Raw genomic sequence first — 23514 nt, 5'->3', positions numbered from 1 at the left:
TATATAAGTATTACAATATTTACATTAAAAATTACAAAAAACTTTGTAAGTATCACAATTTTAGTTATAAGTATTACAATATTTATCATTAGTAACAATTATATTATCTAAATAGTATCTCAATTTCACATACAAAGGTTACAGTATCCATTGTAAGTAACAATTTATTTATTTCAAGTTGGTATTAAATTGTTTGTAATAAGTATTATGAGTTTATATAAGTAACAAACAATTATCCTAGACAGTCTCACACAAGTTTCACTCTATAACTAGACTTAATAAGTTTAGGGTAACACTTGTGTGAGATCATCTCACGGGTCTCAATCCTTGAATAATAAGGTCAAAGATCCAATCTATTAATAAAAAAATTTAACTCATTATTCAAAGATCTGACCTTGAGACGATCTCACACAACTTTTTACCGTAAATTTATAAATGCTAAATGAATAAACCCCAATGCAAATTGTGAGAGAGAGAGAGACAACACAAGTGTTGGACAAAATGAACATGCCTCAAACAGTGTTAGCGGTTCTAACAGAATCGAATAACGTACCAAACAGAGCAGAAAACGGGAAAAACCGATTCCACATAGACAAGGGGTGAAGCATAGCAACCAATCTAATCCATTGTTGGGTTGACTAGACTTAAAAGTAGTTTCGTTGAATGGATAACTAGAGTTTGTTTCTAATCAACGCTATACCTATATAAAGTCTGTATTGATGGTCCTGATAGATACATGATATACATTATATAATATATATATCAAGTTATGGTACTCATACAGTTCAGAATAACACCAATAGAATTTTGAGTCAAGTATGGGACAGAGTAAGGCAACACAACTGAGAGAATATCAACTATGGCAGGAGATCAACAACACTGCAACACCACTTCCACTGCTACGAGGTTAGAATTCTCGTAAATTCTATTAAAGTTAGACTACATTTATATCTAACAAGTATAAGCATAGGGTCAAATATGAAGGTGGCCTGGCGTTGCATGAAGATAATGAGACAGACATGTCGGAAGAATGCTGAACACAAATTTGGTGGAACAAACGCGTAATTCGCTGTCAAACACAATAATATATTACCCATATGCAATTTTGGAAGCTAAAATATGGGTATTATTTGGATAAAGAATCACTTTCTGGCAGACCAGTAAGGGTGTTATGCATCATCATCACTAAATTAAAGCAAGCAAAGTCATATTCTACTAATCCACCCCCAATAATTGGTTCATTATCCGACCAATAAAGGACAAACCACACACGAATGAATTCTTTACTTTATCCCCAAGCTTATCATTCAAATAATGATCACCATGGCGGCTATTATTAAGGGCAGATTCAAAAAATTATCAAATTTAGAGTTCTAACCAACTAAGCTACTTAAACATTTAGCAATTTGTACGTAAATTTAGATTTTATATATAAGTTATTATTACTATATAAGAGGTGGGAAGGGATGAGGAGCAATTGTCCTATTGTAGATCCGCCCCAGGCTATTATCCTAGTCTAATTATTTATTATTACTGCTAGTATTTATATAGTATGGCACCTTGAAGCCAAAGCACTATTGGGGTGGGTCATGCACCTGCACAGACTAATCACATCAAGTTAAATGTTAAAGTGTATGCTTAATGAAGATAAAGTTAGATTACAACTTGAAGCAAGGAATAATAAGTACCAAGTTATATGTATGCACAATACTTGTTGGTATTATATCAACAAGACAATGTGTAACAAGTTAAGCAACTATTATAGAGCATGATATACTTCTATATATACGTACAATATTATGTCGATGTAACTCACATGATTCTGATCAGCGATTAACCGGGGTCTGCAGGAAGCTATCTGTGGACACCCTCGGCTTTACAACATATGCAAGTGTGATCTCTGCAGGCGAGGAGGAGTCGGTATTTACCTCTTGAAATGGGACTTCAAAGGTCAGAGACTGATATAAGCAAACCTCGTCTTCTTTACAGTAGTAAACCTGAAAGAAATTTGTTAGCCTCAGCCCTCAGCTGAGTAGTTGCAGAAGACAGATAATAGTAAATTAATTTGGTTTTATCCAATGGGGAAGTCAATATGAATATTATTGAAGCCTATCCAAATATAGGTAGTTTTAGCACATTAAGAATGAGTGTACATAGTAAAGATCTGAATAAGTTGCAGTATGCGTTGAGATTCCATCACAAAATTTGTTTTGCATATAAATCAGGTCACAACCAGAAAAAGAAAAGGAGGATTTTGAGCCCAATGGCACATAACCCAGCAATTATATTGTGGACCATGGTCCAAAACGGCATACTATAGTGTATCTAAACTGACACTCTCTCATTTTTATATTATCAAATGAAACTGCAATTGAATTGAAATGAAATTGTAATTGTGTTGAAATGAAACTGCAGTGTATACAAAATAAAACTGCAATGTATACAAAATGAAACTGAATAACTATTTCACATATTTGAGTGTATATTGTCCAGCGAAACTGTAGTTATATCAAAATGATACTATAGTTGTGTTGAAATGAAACTGCAGTGTATATTTGATGCCTGGACCACAATGCATTGTGGACCGCGGTCCATAGTATAATTTGCCCACATAACCAAGCTTGAAAGCAAACATGGTGATTATAGGCAAATTTCTCTGTAGATCGTACATTTTTAATATACTAAAAGTACATTATTTGTGTACTGAATGTACATTATTTGATAATATACAAAATAATGTACTTTCAGTACTCAAATAATGTAATTTTCATGAATACAAGGTACATTTTTAATATACTAAAAATATATTATTTGTGTACTGAATGTACATTATTTGATAATATACAAAATAGTGTGCTTTCAGTACTCAAATAATGTACTTTTTATTTATGGTCCACACAGCTATGTAGACCATTGTCTATAGAATAATGATCCGTGATTATATGTCTACCTCCAAGTACTTTCTGCTCACATATTGGACTGATAAAAAGGCTGACATGTGGATTATGGACTGAGACAAATACCTTGCAATTAATTCTTCCCATGCAAGGTGAAGTGGAGGATCTTCTCACATGTAAAACAGCAGAACCTTCTGCACTGAGATTTCCATCCAAAGGATCAACCACAGCTGCATCCTCTGGTTCCATTTCAACACTAAACTTACTTTGTGCTTCCTACATTTTGGAAGCAAGGAGAACCACCATCAACAATTATGGCCAGTTTGTCATTTGGAGGAGAAGAGGAGTGAGAAAGAACCTTTGAGAAATGGTAGCCTTCGGGTACTGATATTTGAAGGCGCAATGTAGCTTCTTTTGACGAACCGCCACTAACAACGATGGTCTGTGTGTCAGCTCCAGATCGCCTCCTAAGGCGCTTCAAAGTTCGGGATTTAGGTGCAGGAGGCAGGACGCCTTTCAACTCTAGGGTGTGAAGTTCAAGTTTTTCATTGTTCACATCTAAATATCTGATAAGGTTGTTGTTTGTATCTGCTATGAATAATCTTCCTGGATAAAATCATCAAACCATACAAAAAGGATTTATTTTCTGCTTTAAAATATGTGGTGAATGTAACTACATGAAAGTGACATTACCACTTTCTGCTTGAACAATTCCTGCTGGTTCTGATAGCTGCAAAAAGGCATCAATTAATTCATCTCAAACATATCAACTGGTATCCTCAGATACCATGTTATTATAATCTAAGATTGAGCCAATGTCACTCAATTGGGCTATAATAATGCAAATGGGCCAACCCAGACTAAAAAATTGAATACAACCAATTAACTAGTCTAACCCATGGCCTTATAAACCCATATATCATCTCTTATTTGATCAAAGTGGGACTCTTAACAAATCTTATGCATTAAAGTGAAATTTTCACGACACCCTGAGAACTGAATTGATCCTCTAAATACAGTGCTATAAAAGATGCCAAGCACATACATATAGCAAGAGAGAGAGATCTAACAAGTAACAACTGATCAAGAACAAAACGCATGCTAACTTTAATATTGCAACTGAGGCAATTCTCAACCTAATTTTGCCACTCACTCTCGAGCAAACTACACGTTCATTTTCACTCGTTTGAAAGACACCTAAATTCCTATGATGCATGTGATTATAGATGCATACATACACATACTTAATAAATCAGTCTATACAACCTGAGCTGTTGAAGAAGCTCCATCCTTGAAACCGGCTTGACCAGTACCTGCTAAAGTACTCACGGCTTTACTTACTGGATCTAGCTTCTTAATCTGGCAATTAAAACAGCTCCACATCAAATAAGATATTGAACAAAAATGACTCTCTATTACATCTTCAAGTTAACTATAAGCTCCAAGTATGAATAGTTATTCCTTTAAGCTGGATACAACTGCCACTGATAGTCAGTTGAGATCTTAGTCATTAACTAAGGTCAGATGGTAGCATAAAAAGGGCACATTTTTTTAAATCCAAGAAATTGTTTTCATGCGGTCATGAACTTCAGAACCACGTGCTGCCCTCTTGCATCAAAGAATTTCTTGGTTAAAACTTAAAAGTAGTAATTACCTTATGATTATAAGAGTCTGCTATATAAACTTGACCATCTTGACCACAAAAAACACCTAATGGATGTTGAAGAAGTGCACCAGAACCTATTCCGTCGCTGTCTCCAAACTGCAAGTTGAAATAGCTACATTAAAGAGATCTGTTACACAACAAAATCTTGAAAAAGAACAAGTAATTTAAAACAAGTCTGGCTCTCTTGGCTCATGATAGGAATACCCTAAACAAGTTATCTGAGAAATTTGGGTCACCACCAGCCAGCAATCTTGAACCTCCAGTCCTTAGATCAACAACTCGAATGGAGCTACTCTCACTGTCAGCAATGTATGCCTCCTTTCGATCTATAAAATATCGCAGCATGATAGTCATATATTACTAAAACGTAATAAAGATTCGGAATAACTCAACAAGAGTAATAATCTGAATTTATTCCAAAATATTACCAGGTGATAATGAAATGCCAGAAGGTTGTGCAAATGATGTGTTTCTGGAGCTGTCATTGAAAGGACAAAGGTTAAGGTCAAACAATTGTAGATAAGCAATATTAAATATTAAGTAGATTATGTTATAAAGTGTAGTAAAAGTGCAGCATACAATTGATAGCTATACAAGATTCTAGTTAAGATGAATCCTCCAACAGACAGATATTATGCACAGAACACTTCGAATCATCACTTAAACATTGCAGTTTCCAAAATATTTTCATTTTGCAGTATTTTTCCATTCTGAGGAAAACAACAGATGCAATGAAAGAGCTAACATTTTTTGGGGGGCAAAAACTTGTGTAAGACCGTCTCATAGATCCTTGTCCGTGAGACGAGTTGGGTTGTAGACAACCGGGTGTGTAAGTATTACAATTTCAGTTATAATTATTACAATATTTATCATTAGTAACAATCATTTTACCCTAAATAGTATCACAATTTCACATATAAATATTACAATATCTAATATAAGTAACAGTTTATTTATTTTAAGTTGGTATTAAATTTTCCGGAATTATGATTTCAATCATAAGTAACAAGCAGCTATCCTAGATTCGAACCGTCTCACGGTCTCACACAAGTGTGACTCTTTTTGGGGGGTATACTCTCTTCATGCTCACCAAGATTGGCTTGAACAATCCAGGTGAATAGCTGATCTAGCTTGTAACACCAAATGATAAAATGATCATGATTAGTTATTAATTAAATTACCTCCATTCATTTCTCTAAGCATGTTTTCTGATGTTCAAGCTATGATAATAAAAGATAAGTAAATGATGAAGGGTTCTACCATCACCCATATGTAAACTCTTTCATTCTTCAATAAGACACTCAGAAACTCTGACATTTAACCCCAAAATAAAGTCAAAAGACATTAAATAGCAAGAAAAATGAACACAAATAAAATTAAATTACATTCAAATCAACCAATATAGCATACTGGTAGATGTATTTAGAGACAAAAAACATAGTTGTGATTGTGTTGTGTGTATTACCTTGACCCATTTAAATTCCTCTCGTAACCATCACCACTGAAAGCTTTTGTTACACCGTCTAATGTATTATGCTCCCAGATCTGATGCTGGCCAGCCATTGCAATATACACAATCTCATTGTCGGGCTCAAAGCAGACATCCCAGGGAGAATTGAGGACCTAAAAATAATGTCTAGGAACTTAATTTCAAAACAAAAGATTGTAGTAACTACCAAAAGATTGTAGTAACTACATTATTATGCTATATTATACATGAGCACCACTAGATTATAACTATATCATTAATATTTTAAATTGCATAAATCTTGCCTGAGCAGACCCTGTTCCTCCCCCTTCATAATCGGAACCCTTTGTTCCATTCCCAGCGAGTGTCCTTACTATCTCATTTACAAAATCAATGACTCTGCATTTCAAAAAAGTTGCAAAGTTTATGAAGTGAAATAAATGTGAAATGACCAGTGAAGTGCAAAACACATTGTGGAAGGGCGGGCAAATAAAAACAATAATAAAATAAATTCTTTACAAGAAAAATTCATGACAAGTAATTTTTCAATGTTGTGGAAAAAGGGCAGTATGGTAATTCATTGAACAAGATTAACTTACTGGCCCCTCCTAAACTAGAAGTAGAATACAGAAGATCTAGAAAAAATTTCTACATTTTACAAGTTAAGGCAGAAATATGATCATGACCATAAAGTCCTAACAATTTTAATTTAATCGATAATTTCTGTTGAATAATAGGAAACTCCAGTCCTATACCTAGTAGGAATATGCATGGTTTCATATTCAGTACACATAAACATATATTATTATCTCTTTCTTTGGTTTCTCACATATTTTGCTTCAGCCTAATTGGCGGGTGGTTGCTATTTGCCACCCACTAGGCCTTTCAAACCCTTGTCATGACCCACTGCTGGAAAGCCTATCCCTAGTGACATCCATATGCTCTGCCACGCCCCAACCAAGCTGACAGATCTCGATTCGGTTTTTCTCATATCTCTCCTCAGATGATGTTTTTATCTCACTGCCTACATAATTGGATTCCTCCCTCTCTAGTGATCAATCCTGTGAAATTTTGTCATCATCTGCCCCATCGTCACGTGCCAGTGAGGCTTCCCTTCATGTGCTGGCATGTGCAACTACCCGCAATGACTTTTTCCAGTGAAAATTTCCAGATCCTTGTGTTGCTATTCTTTGGTCTTTTTGGTAAACTTTGAAGGTTTTTTGGTCCATTGCCAAGTTTATCTCTCAAGGATGGTCCATTTTCGTATTGCCATGTTTGTTTTTTGTTGAAACACAAAGGGTTGTGTCTGTCTACGAAAAGGTGCCTGATGAAAGGTCAGATTGTGTCTATATATATTTGTTTGTTGCCTCTTCATTCAGATATGAAAAATACAAGAAATTCTTTGCTTCTTTTCCTATATGGTATCAGAAGCCAGTTTTTTCTTAAAAAAATTTCGTCACATGAACAGTGAAGTTACTGGTCATTTGAACACTTTTCTTCAAATTACTTGCTTTTGGTGAGAATTTTTTACTGAATAACTGGAAGTTGTTAGCCAATTAGACTTTGTACCTAATATAAAGCCTGTATTGATGGGATACAGGATATACAGTATATAGCACATACAATTTATAGTACTCATACTGTTCAGAATAATCTCAGTACATCATCTAAGGTTCTGAGTCAAGTATGGGACAAAACGTCTAACCTTTCACCTGCAGTTCTACCGTTCAAGAGGAAAGGACATCAACTATGGCTGGAGAACAACATCGCTTCCTCTTCCGCTTCCACTACTACGAGGTTAGGTTTCTCGTAGACTTTATTCAATTAACGTTAGACTATATTGATATTTAACAAGAGACACATAACTCTTAATTAAACACCTATTCATAAACAAACACAACCCTTTATTTTTCAACATTAAGGGTGTGTTTGGTTCGCACATGAGAATCGGGATGGGAATCAAATACTTGGTATTGGTAATGGAAATGGTTTTGGTGAAAGTATTTTGCATGTTTGGTAGTAGGTGGAATTGGAATAATTACCAATATTGATGTTTGATTGTTTATGACCCTATAATGGGAATAAAGGTTTTAAAAATACAAAAACAAAAAATCAAGGCAATTGATCCTAAATATAATGACATCCAAAATCTAAAAGCACTAATCCAAACTTAAAAATTAGATTACCAATAAGATGGAATGATACTCGTTTTTAATTAGGAAATGAGGTTTTTAATTGAAGGGGTAATCAAATCCTATAGTGGTGTTTTAAAAAAGTTGTCAACCAAACACTAACTATGATTTGATTCTCATTCCTGGTGTGTAAACCCATGAACCAAACACCTCCTAAGAAATCTCCTGGCATTGGTTTGTTATACAAAGACCATGGAAATCTAGAAATTGTTGGTTACACAGATCGCGGTCTTCTACTTAATTAGCAATTTGTATTCCATATAATCTTTGAGATATTTAATTGATGCATTAGTTGTTATAGCAAATAATCAAGTTCAAACATGTGAATTTTAGGCTCTATTTATCAGACATTAAACATGAGCATCCAAATTAAAGGGAACATAGAGGGATATGAAATATACAGTAGAGTAAAAACATTCAGAAGATCTAAAAAAAAAAATGCTTAACCAAAAAAATCCCAGGCACCAGTACCTCAAAGCATGGTTTTCAGTATCTGCCACATAAAGGAGATTTTTCTTTGCATTGTAAGACAAACCCTGGGCAGAAGGAAGTGAACAAGAAATGACTTTAAGCAAAACCAGAAGCTGTGAAAATCAAATGAATAAAGGAGAATGAGAAAAATTCGCCCCGTATGCTTCACATTGAATTGTGTGGTTTTTATTGTGGACAATCTCAAAATAATTACTGCTTCCATGAACTCAAATCTCTCTATCAGTTCTGTTCTAACATTATATGGGAATTGGGAACCATTCGCTCAAACTTAAGTTGACTTCCCAATCACTAATCAAAAGAATTTCAAAATGTTGCCCCACATTTCTCTTTACTTATATTTCTACAATGAACAGTCGTCCCAGTCAAATCATTAAATTCAATCAAAAGTGGAGGAAGCAACATCCTGAAGAAGAATGCCAGAGAAGGCAGTGGAGGGTTTATAACTGCCATTACCTGTGGTCGATTGAAAGTGGCCTCATCGAAATTACCATCACGAAGACCCTCCTCCCCCGTGCTCCCAACTTGAGCTATATAGTTCCCTTCTAGGTCAGTGACTACCTGCATTTCAGACATAAAAGCAAGATTATGCCATCTAGAAGCATCATTCACAGATGTCTCAACCTCTTTCATTTGGAAAGGGAGAGATAGAATAAGGCACACCTAGACAGACACATCTAGAAGAGAGAGAGAGAGAGAGAGAGAGAGAGAGAGAGAGAGAGAGAGAGAGAGAGAGAGAGAGCATACTATTCGGTTATGGTTGCTGTCTGAAATGAATAGCCGATTGTTGAGGACATCAACTGCCAGCTTACCAGGATACTTTAACGGGGATGCTAACAAGCGGGGATCATTGTCTTTCTCCAATTTCAAGGGAATGGGAGTATTATCCAAGAGCTTTTTTCTACCATAGAACAAAAGTGCTGCCTCAACTAAGTCATCAAGATCCTAGGCAAAGCAATAGAAATATAAACTATTATGTAATTAGCTTATTATTGAGTTATAGACAGCACACCAATAAATATATAATGAAGAGCAACAAGGCATTGATAATTATTGGAAAAAGAACCTTATTTCTCAAAATTCAATCTTTCATTAAAGAATGAATTTGGATATACTTCTACTGAATTTTTATTTTATTTTTAATGCTTAGCATTCCTAGTCAAACATCTCCAAATGATTAGGCTTCATTTGGGAGCCCTCCAAATGCCTAAAATTGATTGTTTGGATGACCAGCACATGGTGTGGTGCAAAAATCCAATCACACCGCCCCAAACACTATAGTACAAATTTCCACTGTGGGAACATTTTGGGGGCATAAGGAGAGAAATTCTCCAAAACATCCCCCATGTCCCATGATTTATATTAATAATAACTAATAATTATAAATTAATTTAAATTTAAAAAAGAATTTGAACTACCAATCCTAAAGGGCTGCTAAATAGCAACCTTCAATTATATTTGGGAGCAAGAGGCTCCCATTTCATAGAGGAGCCTCATGCTCCCATGAGCAAAATTAGGCGATGTTGGCACCCCACATCGCCCAATTTTGATATATTTTCTTAATATATATTTGCAATTTTTTATAACTATATCAACAAATTTATTAATATAAAAAATTGTTAATTATGAAATTATATATATATACATATATATATATATATATATATATATATATATATATATATATATATATATATATATATATATATATTGTAATTCGTAAATAAAATAAAATTATTATTTATTTATTTGTTAAAACTTCTAAAAAAATATTAATATAAAAATGGAGTATTATTTCTATATTTCATGTAAATGTCTTCCAATCTCCCTATCACTGCTATTTTCCTAGACACCCATTCTTTTCACTTATCTCTAACCAGTCTAACTGCTACCATTTCAATCTCATTATCACTACTCCAATCTCACCGCCACACTCAAATCCCACTGATGTCCCAAACAAAGCCTAAGAGGGTCATTTTCTTTAATTTTCCAAATGAATTGAACAGAAGAAAGATGAACTCTAGCAAGAGGATATTGACACATTTCTAAAGGGAAAAATGTGAAAATGGGAAGGAAGCAAACATTGAGCCATCAACATAAAAATATATGTCATGCAATTTAAAAGAATAATAATAAGAGCCTACCAATTTCTTCAGTATTTTTAAGAGAAAAGATGACATTGAATTTTTTTTTTTTTTAACATAGAGAGGCAGACTTCAAATTTTAGAAAAGGGAAAAGCTTTCAAATCTACATGTACATGTAACACGTAAAATTAAGAGATGAAGAGGGAATTACTTTCAAAAACAATTAGTAATTTAACTAGATAAGTGAGATCTATCTGATTTTATATGCATTGTAAGGCTTGGTTCAGTTTATGTATAGAAGAGATTTAGGGTTTCTAGTTACATGTACAAATAGAAATGGCTTTTATTTATTTATTTATTTGCCAATGACCTTGTGGTCAAGTGGCATGAAGTGGCTTTTATTTCAGCACCCTGTTTGAAATGTTAGAGATGCAAGAAAAGTTACTGTATTAAATGCAGCAATTTTACAGTTAATAATAAACTATATGTGTAGAACATTTGTCATTTCCTGTTTATCGCTGCACCAAAATTCAGCCAGTTGACATGGACAAAGGCTTATCTTTTAAATGCACCCAAAAATAAATAAATAAATAAATAAATAAATAAAAAGGTGAAACTGGGATGATAAAAAGGAAGAGAAAAAAAAAAAGAAGGAAATAACCTTCACAATCAAGTCATCAAAATCTCTAGCTTTGGGTTTATTTATGTAATATCTAATCAAATATTGTCTGTACTATATTCATTATCCTCATTTGCACTTTGCTTGAGCTTAATATGGTTTTGCAATTGGTGGAGGCATATTGTTAGGAAAAAATAGACTAGATAGAGACAGATTATTACCTTTCTGCGACCTTCACCAGCTATTTGTGCAAGAAGCTTGCCATTTGGCCCAACAAGGGCAAAGGTTGGCCAGGAATTTATACCTAATTCTCTCCATAAATTCATCTCTCCATCATTGACAACCTAGGTTTGCAAAGGGAACAGTCACTGAACATGCAATGAGGATATAAGATAATTCAAAAAGTATAACAAGAAGAAAAACAAATAGCAGATTTAAGTAATTACTTACTGGATGAGTGATCTCATAGCGCAATACTGCATTGCGAATGGCCTCTAGATCTTTCTCATTGTCAAACTTTGCTGAATGCACTCCCACTACAACAAACTGCAAGACTAACCATGTTCAAAATCTGAATTAATGTTTCCACTCACAAAAAATCAAATTTAAGGAGTAAAGATTGAATAACTAGTTAAAGGCTACACTAGCATTTAGGCAGCTCCATTTCTGCACATAGTTGTTTCACCTCTTCAGTTGTTATAATGACTTAGATAATAATTACTCTACAGAGAGAATTTACATAGTTAGAATGCCATTGACATAGAGATTCAAAGAACTCAATGGTTATACAAGGGATGCATTATATATTAGCAGCTCGATAAGTAGGAATTAACAGCATTGTACGTCAAGAAGAAACATGGAACCAACATATCAAAAACTGAATGAGGAAAAGGTAGTCTTACTGGCATATCTTTATACTTTTTCTCCAGAAATTCCAGATCTGGCAGCACATGCATACAATTAATACAGCAGTATGTCCAAAAGTCCAGAAGAACTACCTTGCCTCTCAAATCCTGTCCAGTAAAAGATGAAAATCTATGTTATTGACTGATGAGTAAAATTTACAATTCCTTTCTAGACTTTTCCCATAAAACTGTTATATATTCCCAAAGGACGAAAAGGTGAAGGTTGAGAAAGTCTGTGGCAAGAAAGTAAAGAGCAAGAAAAAGGTTAAGAAAAAGGAAGGTAGAAATGAGCATTGGCCATTGGGAACCTCTTACAGGAGTTTCTCTTCAACGACCAAGCATAAGGTTATAACAACATGTGTAACAAATTGAAAGCATTGTGTAGGAAGATTAACAGTTCAATGAAAAAGGTCTGAGGCAAGAAAGTAAAGAGGAAGAACATACAGAAATATACAATGAATGCTAGAGTTAATTGGTAAAAACACAAAATAGAAAGATGGGATACTGTCTATACCCGGCGCAGCTGAAGAGGGGCAGTATTCAGCCAGTCTAATTTAGATGGGAACTCTGGCACAATAGTTGCATTTTCCCTAGCGGAAGCCAGGAATTGAAATATGAGATAGGTAGAATCAGAAGTTGGTAGGCTAAGTGTAAAATGTTAAGGACCAACACGGGACCTATACATGACTATTAAGTAAAGAGTGAATTAACTATTTCATATCCTGAGAAATTTAAAACAAAATTTTATTAGAAGTAATGAAGTGTGGAGTAGGATATAACTTACCTGCTCTCCACGTCAGAAATATAGTTTATAAACTGTTGAATTCTCTGTGAGCTAGATGTGTCTGCAGCAACAATAAGTGTTCTGAATTTCTTTTGTTTCATCTTAAATTCATTTAAATAAACAGTCAAACAGAATATATCTAATCAAGCAAAATAAATTAAGTAAAGCAATGCAAGAATTGCTCATTGACAAGTAGGGATGGAAACAAACAAAAGGAAAATTTGCAAATGTGAGACCTTTATTTTGTCCAAAAGGAGGGCTGCTAACTCCAAATAACAAGTTCTGTATAGCTTTAGGAGATGTATATTGCATTGCCTGCAAAAAAAAAAAAAGCTTATAGCAGGAGTAATAATGATGATGATAAAATCAGTGCCATAAACATAAAAACCAGATTAAACAGGACAATGCAAATTTCGAGGAAATGCTAACTCAAAACTTATGTTTTTTCTCACAAACATTCTCCTTTACTTTAAACCTTTACCTTCCAGTTTGTGATGACAAAAAGAAGACAAGATGCAGCAATGCCCAAACTTGCATATCTCACAACATTGCGGCGTGAAACCTGCACCCTGTCCATAAATTATTTCTACAGCCTCATGACAACATTGGACTGAATATCATATTTGTGCTAATCCTGATGGAGATAAAAAAAAAATAAAGTAGACCAATATATTCTTAGCAGCTGGAATTTCCTCCAGAAATAAAAAGCAAACTAGGACAAGCAAAGAATGCTGTATTATGTAGGAAATCCCTAAACCAATTCCAAGTACAGAGCTTATAGGTTTTCTCTAAATATAGAGTCTGTACTGACCAATCAGGTGTTTTCAATAGCCAACAAACAGATATACTATATAAATTTTGAGAAGCACACAACAATCAACAAATAAACATTCAGAAAAACAAAATAATAATAATAATAATAATAATAATAATAATAATAATAATAATAATAATAATAATAATAATAATACTAATGATATGATCCCTAAAAAGCACATTTGAAGCTTTATTACACTTTAAAAAAAAAATAATAGCTTCTGATTTGCATTGAAAACAACTCCAAACTGTGAATACTATCAAACACAAGGAGTTCACTGAAAAAGAAAAGAAGCCCACTCATCATGTATGCTCATACACTGGTACTGTCTTCATAGTCCATAAATTTATCTAACACCTTTCACTAACTAAAAGAGCCTAAGACAAAATAATGGCACCCAGGTTTCCATTCAAATGGAAGAGATATAATCATTTTGATAATTTTTGTGAGATTTGCCTGTCGCAGAAGGGTTTGTTTTAGAGACTTTGAATCTATAAAACCGGATGACAACAAAATGGCACAACCTATTTTCACTTCAATGAATAGCTTTTTCAAGTGAAAATCTCTTATATTTGGAGAATTAAGGTTTAACTTGATTTTAAAGTTCCTATTGCACTGAAAAGGTAAAGCCAGCCAACTAAACTTAACTTTGCACTAACCTTGATTAAAAGATAACTGAATGAACCACCTCATGGATTGACACTAAAGGCTCCAAGATTTTCCTTGTCACATTTTCCATTTTATTATTTAAAAAAAAATGTGCAACAAAACAGAGAATTAAGTTCAGTAACTTCTGGTTTTGAGTTTCTATGCACCAGTAAATGGAGAGAATCCAGGAAGAGGCATTTCATTCATGGAAAACTCTGGAAGTTCACTTATATACCAGCAACATCAGTACAATTTATCTTATGCATTGTACATTAAAACATAGGAACATGTTTTAATGAACTGTTTGCTCTTGAAATGACATTTTCCAAACAAGTAGCATCTCAAGAAATGAATATATAGGTGATTATGGATTAGTGATCAGAAAACCAAAGCACACAAAATTATTGAGGATTGAAATCATGAGTGATATGATTAAATTTTTATTAATTGGTTCAGACACAGAGCCACTCTTACCCTCCAATTGAGGAGACTGAACCAATGGTAGGGTATTTATCCTGCACTGGTGTCATCCTTTTACTGTTGGGTTCAAGTGAAGACGGTGCAGGATAATTGATAGGTTGAGGGCCCTGCATCTTCACATCTGCAATTTTTATCATCACAAGAACTCAGGTCATAATCTATAGAAACTGAAAACTAACACTGAACATGAAGTTGAAAACTAAGTGGTGTATTTTTATACATACTCCTTAGATATATGAGCATATATAAAAGTACCCTACATTTGTATTCAATAAACAGGAATGTAAACATGAACCATTTGAACATTTTTTAGGTAAGGGTGGTACGTACATATGTAGTAATGGAAAAAAAATGGTCATCTGAAATCAAGAGCAAAGAAGTGATGGAGCCTTTTGGCAACTTTCAAAAGGAAACCTCCAAGCTAGCACACTAAAGGATAAATAGATTGACACAAGGAATTTGTTTGTGTAGAAAGGAAGAAACCTCCTTTAGTTAATAAGGAATCAATTACAAGATTATGTTACTCATAAAATTGGCATAGACCAGCTTCATCATTATTGTGAATGGTACAAAGGGAATTTCTCATTAGATTTTAGAACTACATACTATTGGAACCAGATCCACCACTGAGAATATCATCAAGTGAAATATAGCTTATCCCCTTTCTGATAAGTGATGGAGCCGCTGCTTCTATAGTATCTTCTGCCAATGTTGTGGTCACTGCTATGCATCTGTAATTGGAATATCATAACACCAGAGAAATGCAATTAAGAAGACCATCAAAGGGATAGTGGAGAGCATTAACATATGAACCAATGTGATTTGAATGCTGAAGTGATGGATGCAGAAACATGAAGAAATAGCATCATCTTGTGTTACACACACAAAATATACACTTCCTGTTGAACAAAAGAAACAACAATCAATACCGCATTTTTGCTGCTTTGGCAGCTTGTATACCAGCTAATGCATCTTCAATCACAACACACTGCATCAATATAAGTAGTACATTAACTACAAGGATAAAATTCCAAGCAATAAGAACTACAGAGAGCAGAAGTTTATGATTATGTACTAGGCAAAGTTAAGTTTAGGATGCTATCTGAGGCTTGTCTGAAAATTTTGGAGATATACATAATGATGGCACAGAATGCCTGTTAACCTACCTCACTAGGGGGCACATTCAAAATCTTTGATGCTGCCAAAAATATATCAGGAGCAGGCTTCAAGTTTTCAAATGCATCAGCAGAAACAATTGCATCAAACCTGATGTGGAAAATGGTGGAATAATGTCAAAAACAAAACAAATAAATAAATAAAGAGGAAACAAGCAATCAAACAAACAAATGGTAACAATACAAGTCTTGTAAATTGAGCTTTGTTTCTAAGATTTTACCATGCCTTCAAGGAAACCTGTCATCGCCATACACAGATATAGAAAACTAATTATAATGAAGTCAAACAATATAAAGAACTACTTCAGGTTTTGGCCACCTCACTATGGTGGAATTCCAGAACTAGTACATAACTCTCAATTTGGACAATTTTAGTCATAACTATGGGAATGTGGACAAAAGTGATCTTCTACTAGTGATTCAATCAAATACAGATGGAAAAGACTCATGATAATCACATGCAACGAAAGGAATGGTATTTCAGTCTATTCATTAATTTTCACAAATCCCCTCTTCTTTACCCATATTCCCTCTTTATATTCACCATTTTCCATCAAACTCCTTGCCTACCAATCTATCTAAATCTAAATCTTAGATTCTGCATATTGATTAAAATTTCAGAAAAAATAGAACATCAACAAAGAAAGCCACAATAAAACTAAAACTCTATTTGAGTAGCCAAATTGTCAGAAACAAATAAATCTACAAACCCACAAAAGAGCTAAAGTTCTGCATATAGCCATTAAAATATAAGATGATCCTTCAAACTAAAGCTCTCAATCAACAATATGCCTTTGATTAATAGAAATTTTCAGTCGAATTTCAAACTGGTGTTGATAAATTGGTGAGAAGAACTGAAGAAGAGGGAGTAGGGTGGAAGAAGGGGGAACTAGTAAAAATTTATGGAAAGACTGAAATCCCATCTTTACATTGAATGTGACCATCATGTGAGCTTTTGGGTCCTTAATTAACTAAATCACTAAAGGGGAACACCTCTGACCACTTTTCCCTAGTTATTGGGAACACACTTTTGTCATCCCTGCAGTAGTTATTATGTTAAAAGAAATAAGATAATGTAACACCATGAGATGGGTGTGATAAAAGCTATTCTTTTGAGGGAGAAGATAGGGAAACAATGAATTATATAGGTTTTGCCCACCCATGGAAGATATGACATATGAATACTAATCGGAACGAATAAATAAAACTTAATGTTATTAAACTATAATTGGGCCAATGGGCTATAATGCACAAGGGCCAAACCCACTAAAAGACTGAATTCAATCAATTAGCTAGTCTAACTCATGGCCTTATAAACCCATGTGTTCTCTCTTATATTTTCAATGTGGGACTCTTAACCCTTAAAAAGGTTTTCATCATTGTTAAGAGTCCCAATGTCACTCAACATGACATTATAGCCCAAAAGGTAATTCAATCATCAAATATCTAAATCAGATAACAACATCAGCTCACATTGACAACGACAAACCAGCAGCTGTTAAGTTCGCATCGACCTTGATGCGATCAGCACTTGATGCAACAGCAACTTTGAGACCTTTGCTTTTACACTGTCAAACAGTTTGAGCATGCAAAAGAAAAATTAAATAAAACAAAGAATTAAAATATCAAAGTCATGTTTGGAGCTATATTACATACCTGAGTGACAAGTTCAAAGGCACCAGGGAAACCTATGCCAGAATTTGGCTTTGCATACTACACAACAAGGACACAAAGCTTTGTATCAAGAAAAGAAATTAGATGTTCAAACTGATATTCTCATTCTACAAAATACTAAAAGTAATATATTTGCAAATGAAACACTTCAATCACCTTATCTAAATATATCTCAAAAAACCTCTTCTTTGCTGCCTCGGGATTGAATCCAAGAACACCCTTCACATTAGCAACACCACCTAAGAAGTTCGCTTCACCTGGCATATTCATGAGGAAAATTGGAAAAGAAAAAGGAAACAGGTTACAAGAGGAAAGTGAGGAAGGATAAGTTAAGACAGAAACTTCTCTGAAAAAATAATTGGCATCACTCCTTTAGCCCTTAGGCATCACAATCAAGGAAAATGGAAACTTAACTAAAATTCTAAAGGAAATTTGATAATAAATGAAATTCTTGTACTATGCAAGGTAAAACAAGGAACAATAATGATCTAAAACTTTCCTTCTCTCTATAACACTAAAACCGGAGAGGAACAAGAAAATGACATGAAACAAGTTATAGGTAATTACGACAATGCAAGAAAACCACCAAGCTCCATTGCTTCGATTCATACACACTGATTTCTCAGAAAACTTGAAATTTGCACGTTATATCATATGAATTTGTGAATTAAATGTCTAAAATGTATAATATGTGAATGGCAAACAGAGGAAATTTAAAAGTATTGCAACAAGAGGGGGAAAAAAAAGTATTGGGTTTTTACCCATGCCCGTAAAGGGCGCAAAGTCTTCTACTGTTACTTGAACCCCCATTTCCGCAAAAACATCTACAGCAGCCCTTCTAGAAGGCTCCTCGCTGTTGCAAAGCACACCATCCATATCAAACAGCACGGCGGAGACCTTTCCCCATTGATTCCCCGCCTCGGAGACATTAGTCTCCTCCAACTTCACGCACGCATTCACCGCCAAACCCGACTTTCTCCGCCCCGAATTCGCGAAATGTTTCGGATAAAATCGGACAAACGACGCCTGTTTGGAGCGAGAGAACTGCGCAAGCTTCGATTGAGAAGAAGAAGAAGAAGAAAGAGTGGACAATGGCGGAGACAATAATAATAGTCTCAGTGCCATTTTTGTGAGGCCTCAAGCTCCACAGACCACAGTATACTTCTCTGTTTGGCTTTGGCTGAAATGTAAATAATCCTGATTCTGTATCGAGTGGCGGGGAAGGGGATTTCAGTTGTATTCCGTGTGATGGGACGAAAGTGCCCTTGAGATCTGTGGGTGTATATGTATACAGTTTTGATTATCTTTTGACAATGCATATACTGTAGTTTTATGTGGTACTAGAATGTTGTTTAAAAAAAAAAATCAATTATTTGTTGTCATTTAATTCTCTTTAGCTCATAGCGCTCCTGGTGAAACAGATTATAGAAAGGATTGGAACCGCGAATTGTCTAATGAAAAATAGAGTATAAAATATAATAGAGAGATAGACAAAGGTATAAATTCAATATTTTATTTCGACCTCTATATCTGTATAAATGATACAAACATATATAATATACAATTGTAACCGAAAACAATAATGGTGATTATAATGCTGCGACCATGAATGTCTATAATGTCCACAATAATTTATTTTTATAACACTCCTCCTATGTACATTATCTTATCATAATCGTAACTCGTTAAAAACTCGCTAGACGAGAAAAGAGTAAACGATATATGGTAATTCATGTATTGTTTGGGAGAAAATTTACCTATATGCTCTCACTTATTTTATCAATGTGGGTTGACCACTTGAAATTGGACCGGACCCTCCCCTAAAATGAAAGGGGGACAGTTGGGTCCTTCCTTGAACTGGAAGCTTGGACGCGTGGTGGACCGAACAAGCTTGGGATTGGACCCTTCCCTGAACCGCTCTGGAAGCTTGGCGATGATTCAGCATGGCTGCTTCCGGTTCAGGGAAAGGTCCAATCCCAAGCTTGTTCAGTCCACCACGCGTCCAAGCTTCCGGTTCAGGGAAGGACCCAACTGTCCCCCTTTCATTTTAGAGGAGGGTCTGGTCCAATTTCAAGTGGTCAACCCACATTGATAAAATACAATCGTTATGCCATGGAACCGTGTTCACCATTCATGGTGAACACGGTTCCAACGGTGTTAGTACACCGTTTTTTTTTTTCTTAATTAATTGCGTGACTTTTCTTCTTCATTTTCACATTTCGCGGTTTCACTTTAATTTGAGGTGAGCAATGATTTCGGATATTCATAAATTATGAATTCATGCCTGCACATTCACTTTGGAACCATGCCTACACATTCCCGTCCGAAATCACGGACGTTCATAAATTATGAATCCATGCCTGCACATTCACTTTGGAACCATGCCTACAAATTCACTTTGGAACCATGAGATTATGAATTTTCTGTTATAAGATTATGAATTTTCTATTATGAGATTATGAATTTTCTGTTATGAAATTATGAATTTTCTGTTATGAAATTATGAATTTTCTGTTATGAGATTATGAATCTACATTACATTCATAATCTCATAACAGAAAATTCATAATTTAATAAATATTTTACTTTTATGCGATTATGAATTTTTTGTTATGAGATTATGAATTTACATTACATTTATAATCTTATAACAGAAAATTCATAATTTGATCAAACGCGCGCCGTTAACTCCACATCCGCGATTTTTTTTTTTTTTTTTTTTGCGTAAAAACGACGTCGTTTGGACTTGTGTTCACCATTCACGGTGAACACGTTTCCAGGGCATAATTTGCGGATAAAATAAGTGAGAGCATATGAGTTTATAAGTCTATGAGTTAGACTAGCAAATTGGTTGAATTCAATATTTTAGTATGGTTTGGCCCATGTACATTATTGCCCAGTTGAGTGACCCTAGCTCAATTTTAATTTATAACATAAACCTTTACCAGAGTTCATCTCACTATGTGTTTTATTATTTAACATGGTATCAGAGCAAAAGAAAATGCCCAAGCAAATTCACGAAAACAAGTAGCAAATGAAGCTCATGCTCTATACAATTCTAATCACACCTTCTACTTTACTAATCAATACATCCGGAATACCAGGAATACAAGATTAAAGGTTCCTCGTAAAGAAAACCAAGAAAACAAGTATCATATGAAGCTCATGCTCTATACAATTCTAATCGCACCTTCTACTTTACTAATTCAATACATCCGGAATAAGAGGAATACAAGATTAAAGGTCCGGAATACGAGGAACGCAAGATTAAAGGTTCGTGGTAAAGAAAACAAAGAAAACAAGTATCAAATGAAGCTACGATTGGTATTACTTGTTTACTTGTCATGCAGACTTCCCGGAGAAGTTCTTGAAGAACTCAATGCTTGTGTCTGAGGAAAACCAGAATTGCATCCAAATACACATGCAGAGCGCCAACCCAGGTCGCTGCTTCTGCGACCACATATCTGAGACTCTGAGAGTATCAAGAGCAGTTAGAACGTGAACCAAGCTCTCTCTTGCTACGTAGGCGGCTGCACTCCTCATACGTACCATGATCGGGTGTGGGGGTTTCGAGCCATCCGGCCCTGGCGAAGAGTCCAAAAGGATGGAAAGAAGACCCATTTCTTCTCTGTTAGACATTACTTGAATACTTTCTTTTGATTCGTCGAGTTTCTGATTTTGCATTAGAACCCCGTAAGTATATATATTAAGTTTTGAAGCTGTTGTGGTTACTCAATAGAGGCAATCGTTATATCGTGCACCATCACGCACATAGCATTGTGCGCCCCGCGCCTCCCAAAACGACATCGTTTTGTTAAGTAGTGTAGGGGAGTTGACGCGACAGAGTGTATGTGTATTCTATTATATAATTATGTACATTATGTTATACCATTATGTACATTATGTTATACAATTATGTACAATTTTATACATTTTTTTTATACAATTATGTACATCCGAAACAGAAAATTTATGTATATTATGTTAAGAGTTTATGTGTATTATGTATTATGTTAGATTATGTGTATTATCTTTTTTAAAAAAAAATATGTGTATTTTGTTATACAATTATGTACATTCTATTATACAATTATGTACATTTTCGAAATATGAGATTTTTTTTTTTCAAGAAGTTATCCGCCGACACATGGAAAGCGAAATTTCAAAAAAAAATGCAAAACGACGTCGTTTTGTACCAGGGCGCACAATGCAATGTGTGCCCTGGTGCACGATATAAATTGCCCAATAGAGGTGGCCAAAGTACGGGCCTGGGCCGATCATAGGCTATACTAGCACAGACTGGGACCGATCTTGAATTACCTGGGTCGGTCCCGTGTTAGGCTTACCTCGTGCCTCTCGTGGGTCAATCCTGGGCTAGGCCTGGAATTCTTATATAAAATAATTATACTTTAAAAAAAAAAAAAAAAAGAGCTGACCCACTAACGTCATAGTTAAAAATCAAAGTTATAATTGAGGGCACTTCAACCTTTTTATTCAATAAGGCTAATTTATATATATATATATATATATATATATATATATATATATATATATATAAACGTTAAGATTCATACGTATCATCTTCAAGATTTATACGTATCATCATCAATAATTTAGAGGAATAATCCACATAGTTGTAATTATGCTAGCGTCACTAGTTTCGTTACTACGGAGTATTATACAAAATAATTATTACCTCATGATATAGAGCAATTTCACATAACAATTTGCATATAAAATTTTATTGAGTAGGGGTATTGTGTATATATATTTCTTTTGAAAGGAGGTATTGTGTATATATATAAACTATAATGTCTTTTTTCTTTAAACCATGTGCACACAATATTTTAAAATCAATTTTTTCTATTGTATCTAAGTCATTTAGTACGTTTTCTAATCTGTTCAACAAAATCACTCAAACTTGAAGCGTTATGCTGTGCAACCGTTGCAAAAATGACGTCGTTTTGACGTTCGACTTAAAAAAAAAAAATTCAATGTTATATATAGTTCATTAATTCTGGATATATAGTTCATTAATTCTGGATATATAGTTCATTCATTCTGGATATATAGTTCATTCATTCTAGATATATAGTTCAAATTATGCACAACATAACGCCGTTAATTGTAATCGAAATTAATTTTTTTTTTAAAGTCGGACGCGTCGTTTTTAATCAAAACGACGTCATTTTTGTAACCGTGTGCACCATGCATGGTGCACACGGTTGCACGATATAATTTGCGCTCAAACTTTGATTAGTTTGATATCCATATTGAACACATAAATTTAGAACATTAGTGCAATAATTGACCATTAACAGGTAAATGTAAGGTTTCAAGTAAATGAACTATAGATCAAGTATTGAAAGAAGCATTATCTAAAAAAAATTTAAAATATTTTATTTATTAATTCAAACATATCCGTACCAAAGTCCGGATCTAATTCGTGCCTGGGCCGATTATGGGCCTGGGCTGTGCCTGGACTCGATCCTGTGCCGATTTCGAGCTTGGGGGCCCCAAACTTTTTCTTAATAGGACCTGAACCGGCCCTTTACTAGTCGATCCCGGCCTGATAAAGCCCAGACCCAGCTTTTTCCGAGTCGATTCAAGGCTGA

General features: G+C 34.5%; 1 protein-coding gene across 1 annotated transcript; it reads right to left on the bottom strand.

The window, feature by feature from the left end:
* Positions 1-1638: 1638 nt before the first annotated feature.
* On the bottom strand, positions 1639-19149 carry LOC109181991 (NHL repeat-containing protein 2). The gene is made up of 28 exons (XM_019331986.1): positions 18661-19149; positions 18056-18156; positions 17882-17938; positions 17699-17793; positions 16217-16316; positions 15980-16038; positions 15657-15781; positions 15045-15171; positions 13587-13674; positions 13342-13420; positions 13106-13166; positions 12836-12911; positions 12319-12429; positions 11867-11962; positions 11638-11760; positions 9460-9657; positions 9169-9273; positions 8695-8759; positions 6337-6430; positions 6029-6186; positions 4992-5041; positions 4768-4889; positions 4552-4659; positions 4164-4256; positions 3591-3627; positions 3256-3503; positions 3024-3173; positions 1639-1997 (listed from the first exon to the last, which is right to left on the bottom strand). The coding sequence occupies exons 1-28, from the start codon at positions 19022-19024 to the stop codon at positions 1827-1829; spliced, it is 3261 nt and encodes a 1086-aa protein (XP_019187531.1). The 5' UTR covers positions 19025-19149; the 3' UTR covers positions 1639-1826.
* Positions 19150-23514: the final 4365 nt, after the last annotated feature.

This window comes from Ipomoea nil, unplaced genomic scaffold (genome assembly GCF_001879475.1).
Source record: "Ipomoea nil cultivar Tokyo-kokei standard unplaced genomic scaffold, Asagao_1.1 scaffold1043, whole genome shotgun sequence".
Classification (NCBI taxonomy): Eukaryota; Viridiplantae; Streptophyta; class Magnoliopsida; order Solanales; family Convolvulaceae; genus Ipomoea; species Ipomoea nil.
This window is presented reverse-complemented; position numbering and strand designations above follow the sequence as displayed.

Excerpts from the sequence above, each read along its gene's own strand:
- LOC109181991 (XM_019331986.1), bottom strand. The coding sequence starts at position 19,024 with ATGGCACTGAGACTATTATTATTGTCTCCGCCATTGTCCACTCTTTCT. Across the intron at positions 17,939-18,055 it reads TTGAGATATATTTAGATAAG|TATGCAAAGCCAAATTCTGG; the intron begins GTGATTGAAGTG and ends CTTGTTGTGTAG. Across the intron at positions 6,431-8,694 it reads ACTGAAAACCATGCTTTGAG|AGTCATTGATTTTGTAAATG; the intron begins GTACTGGTGCCT and ends TTTGAAATGCAG.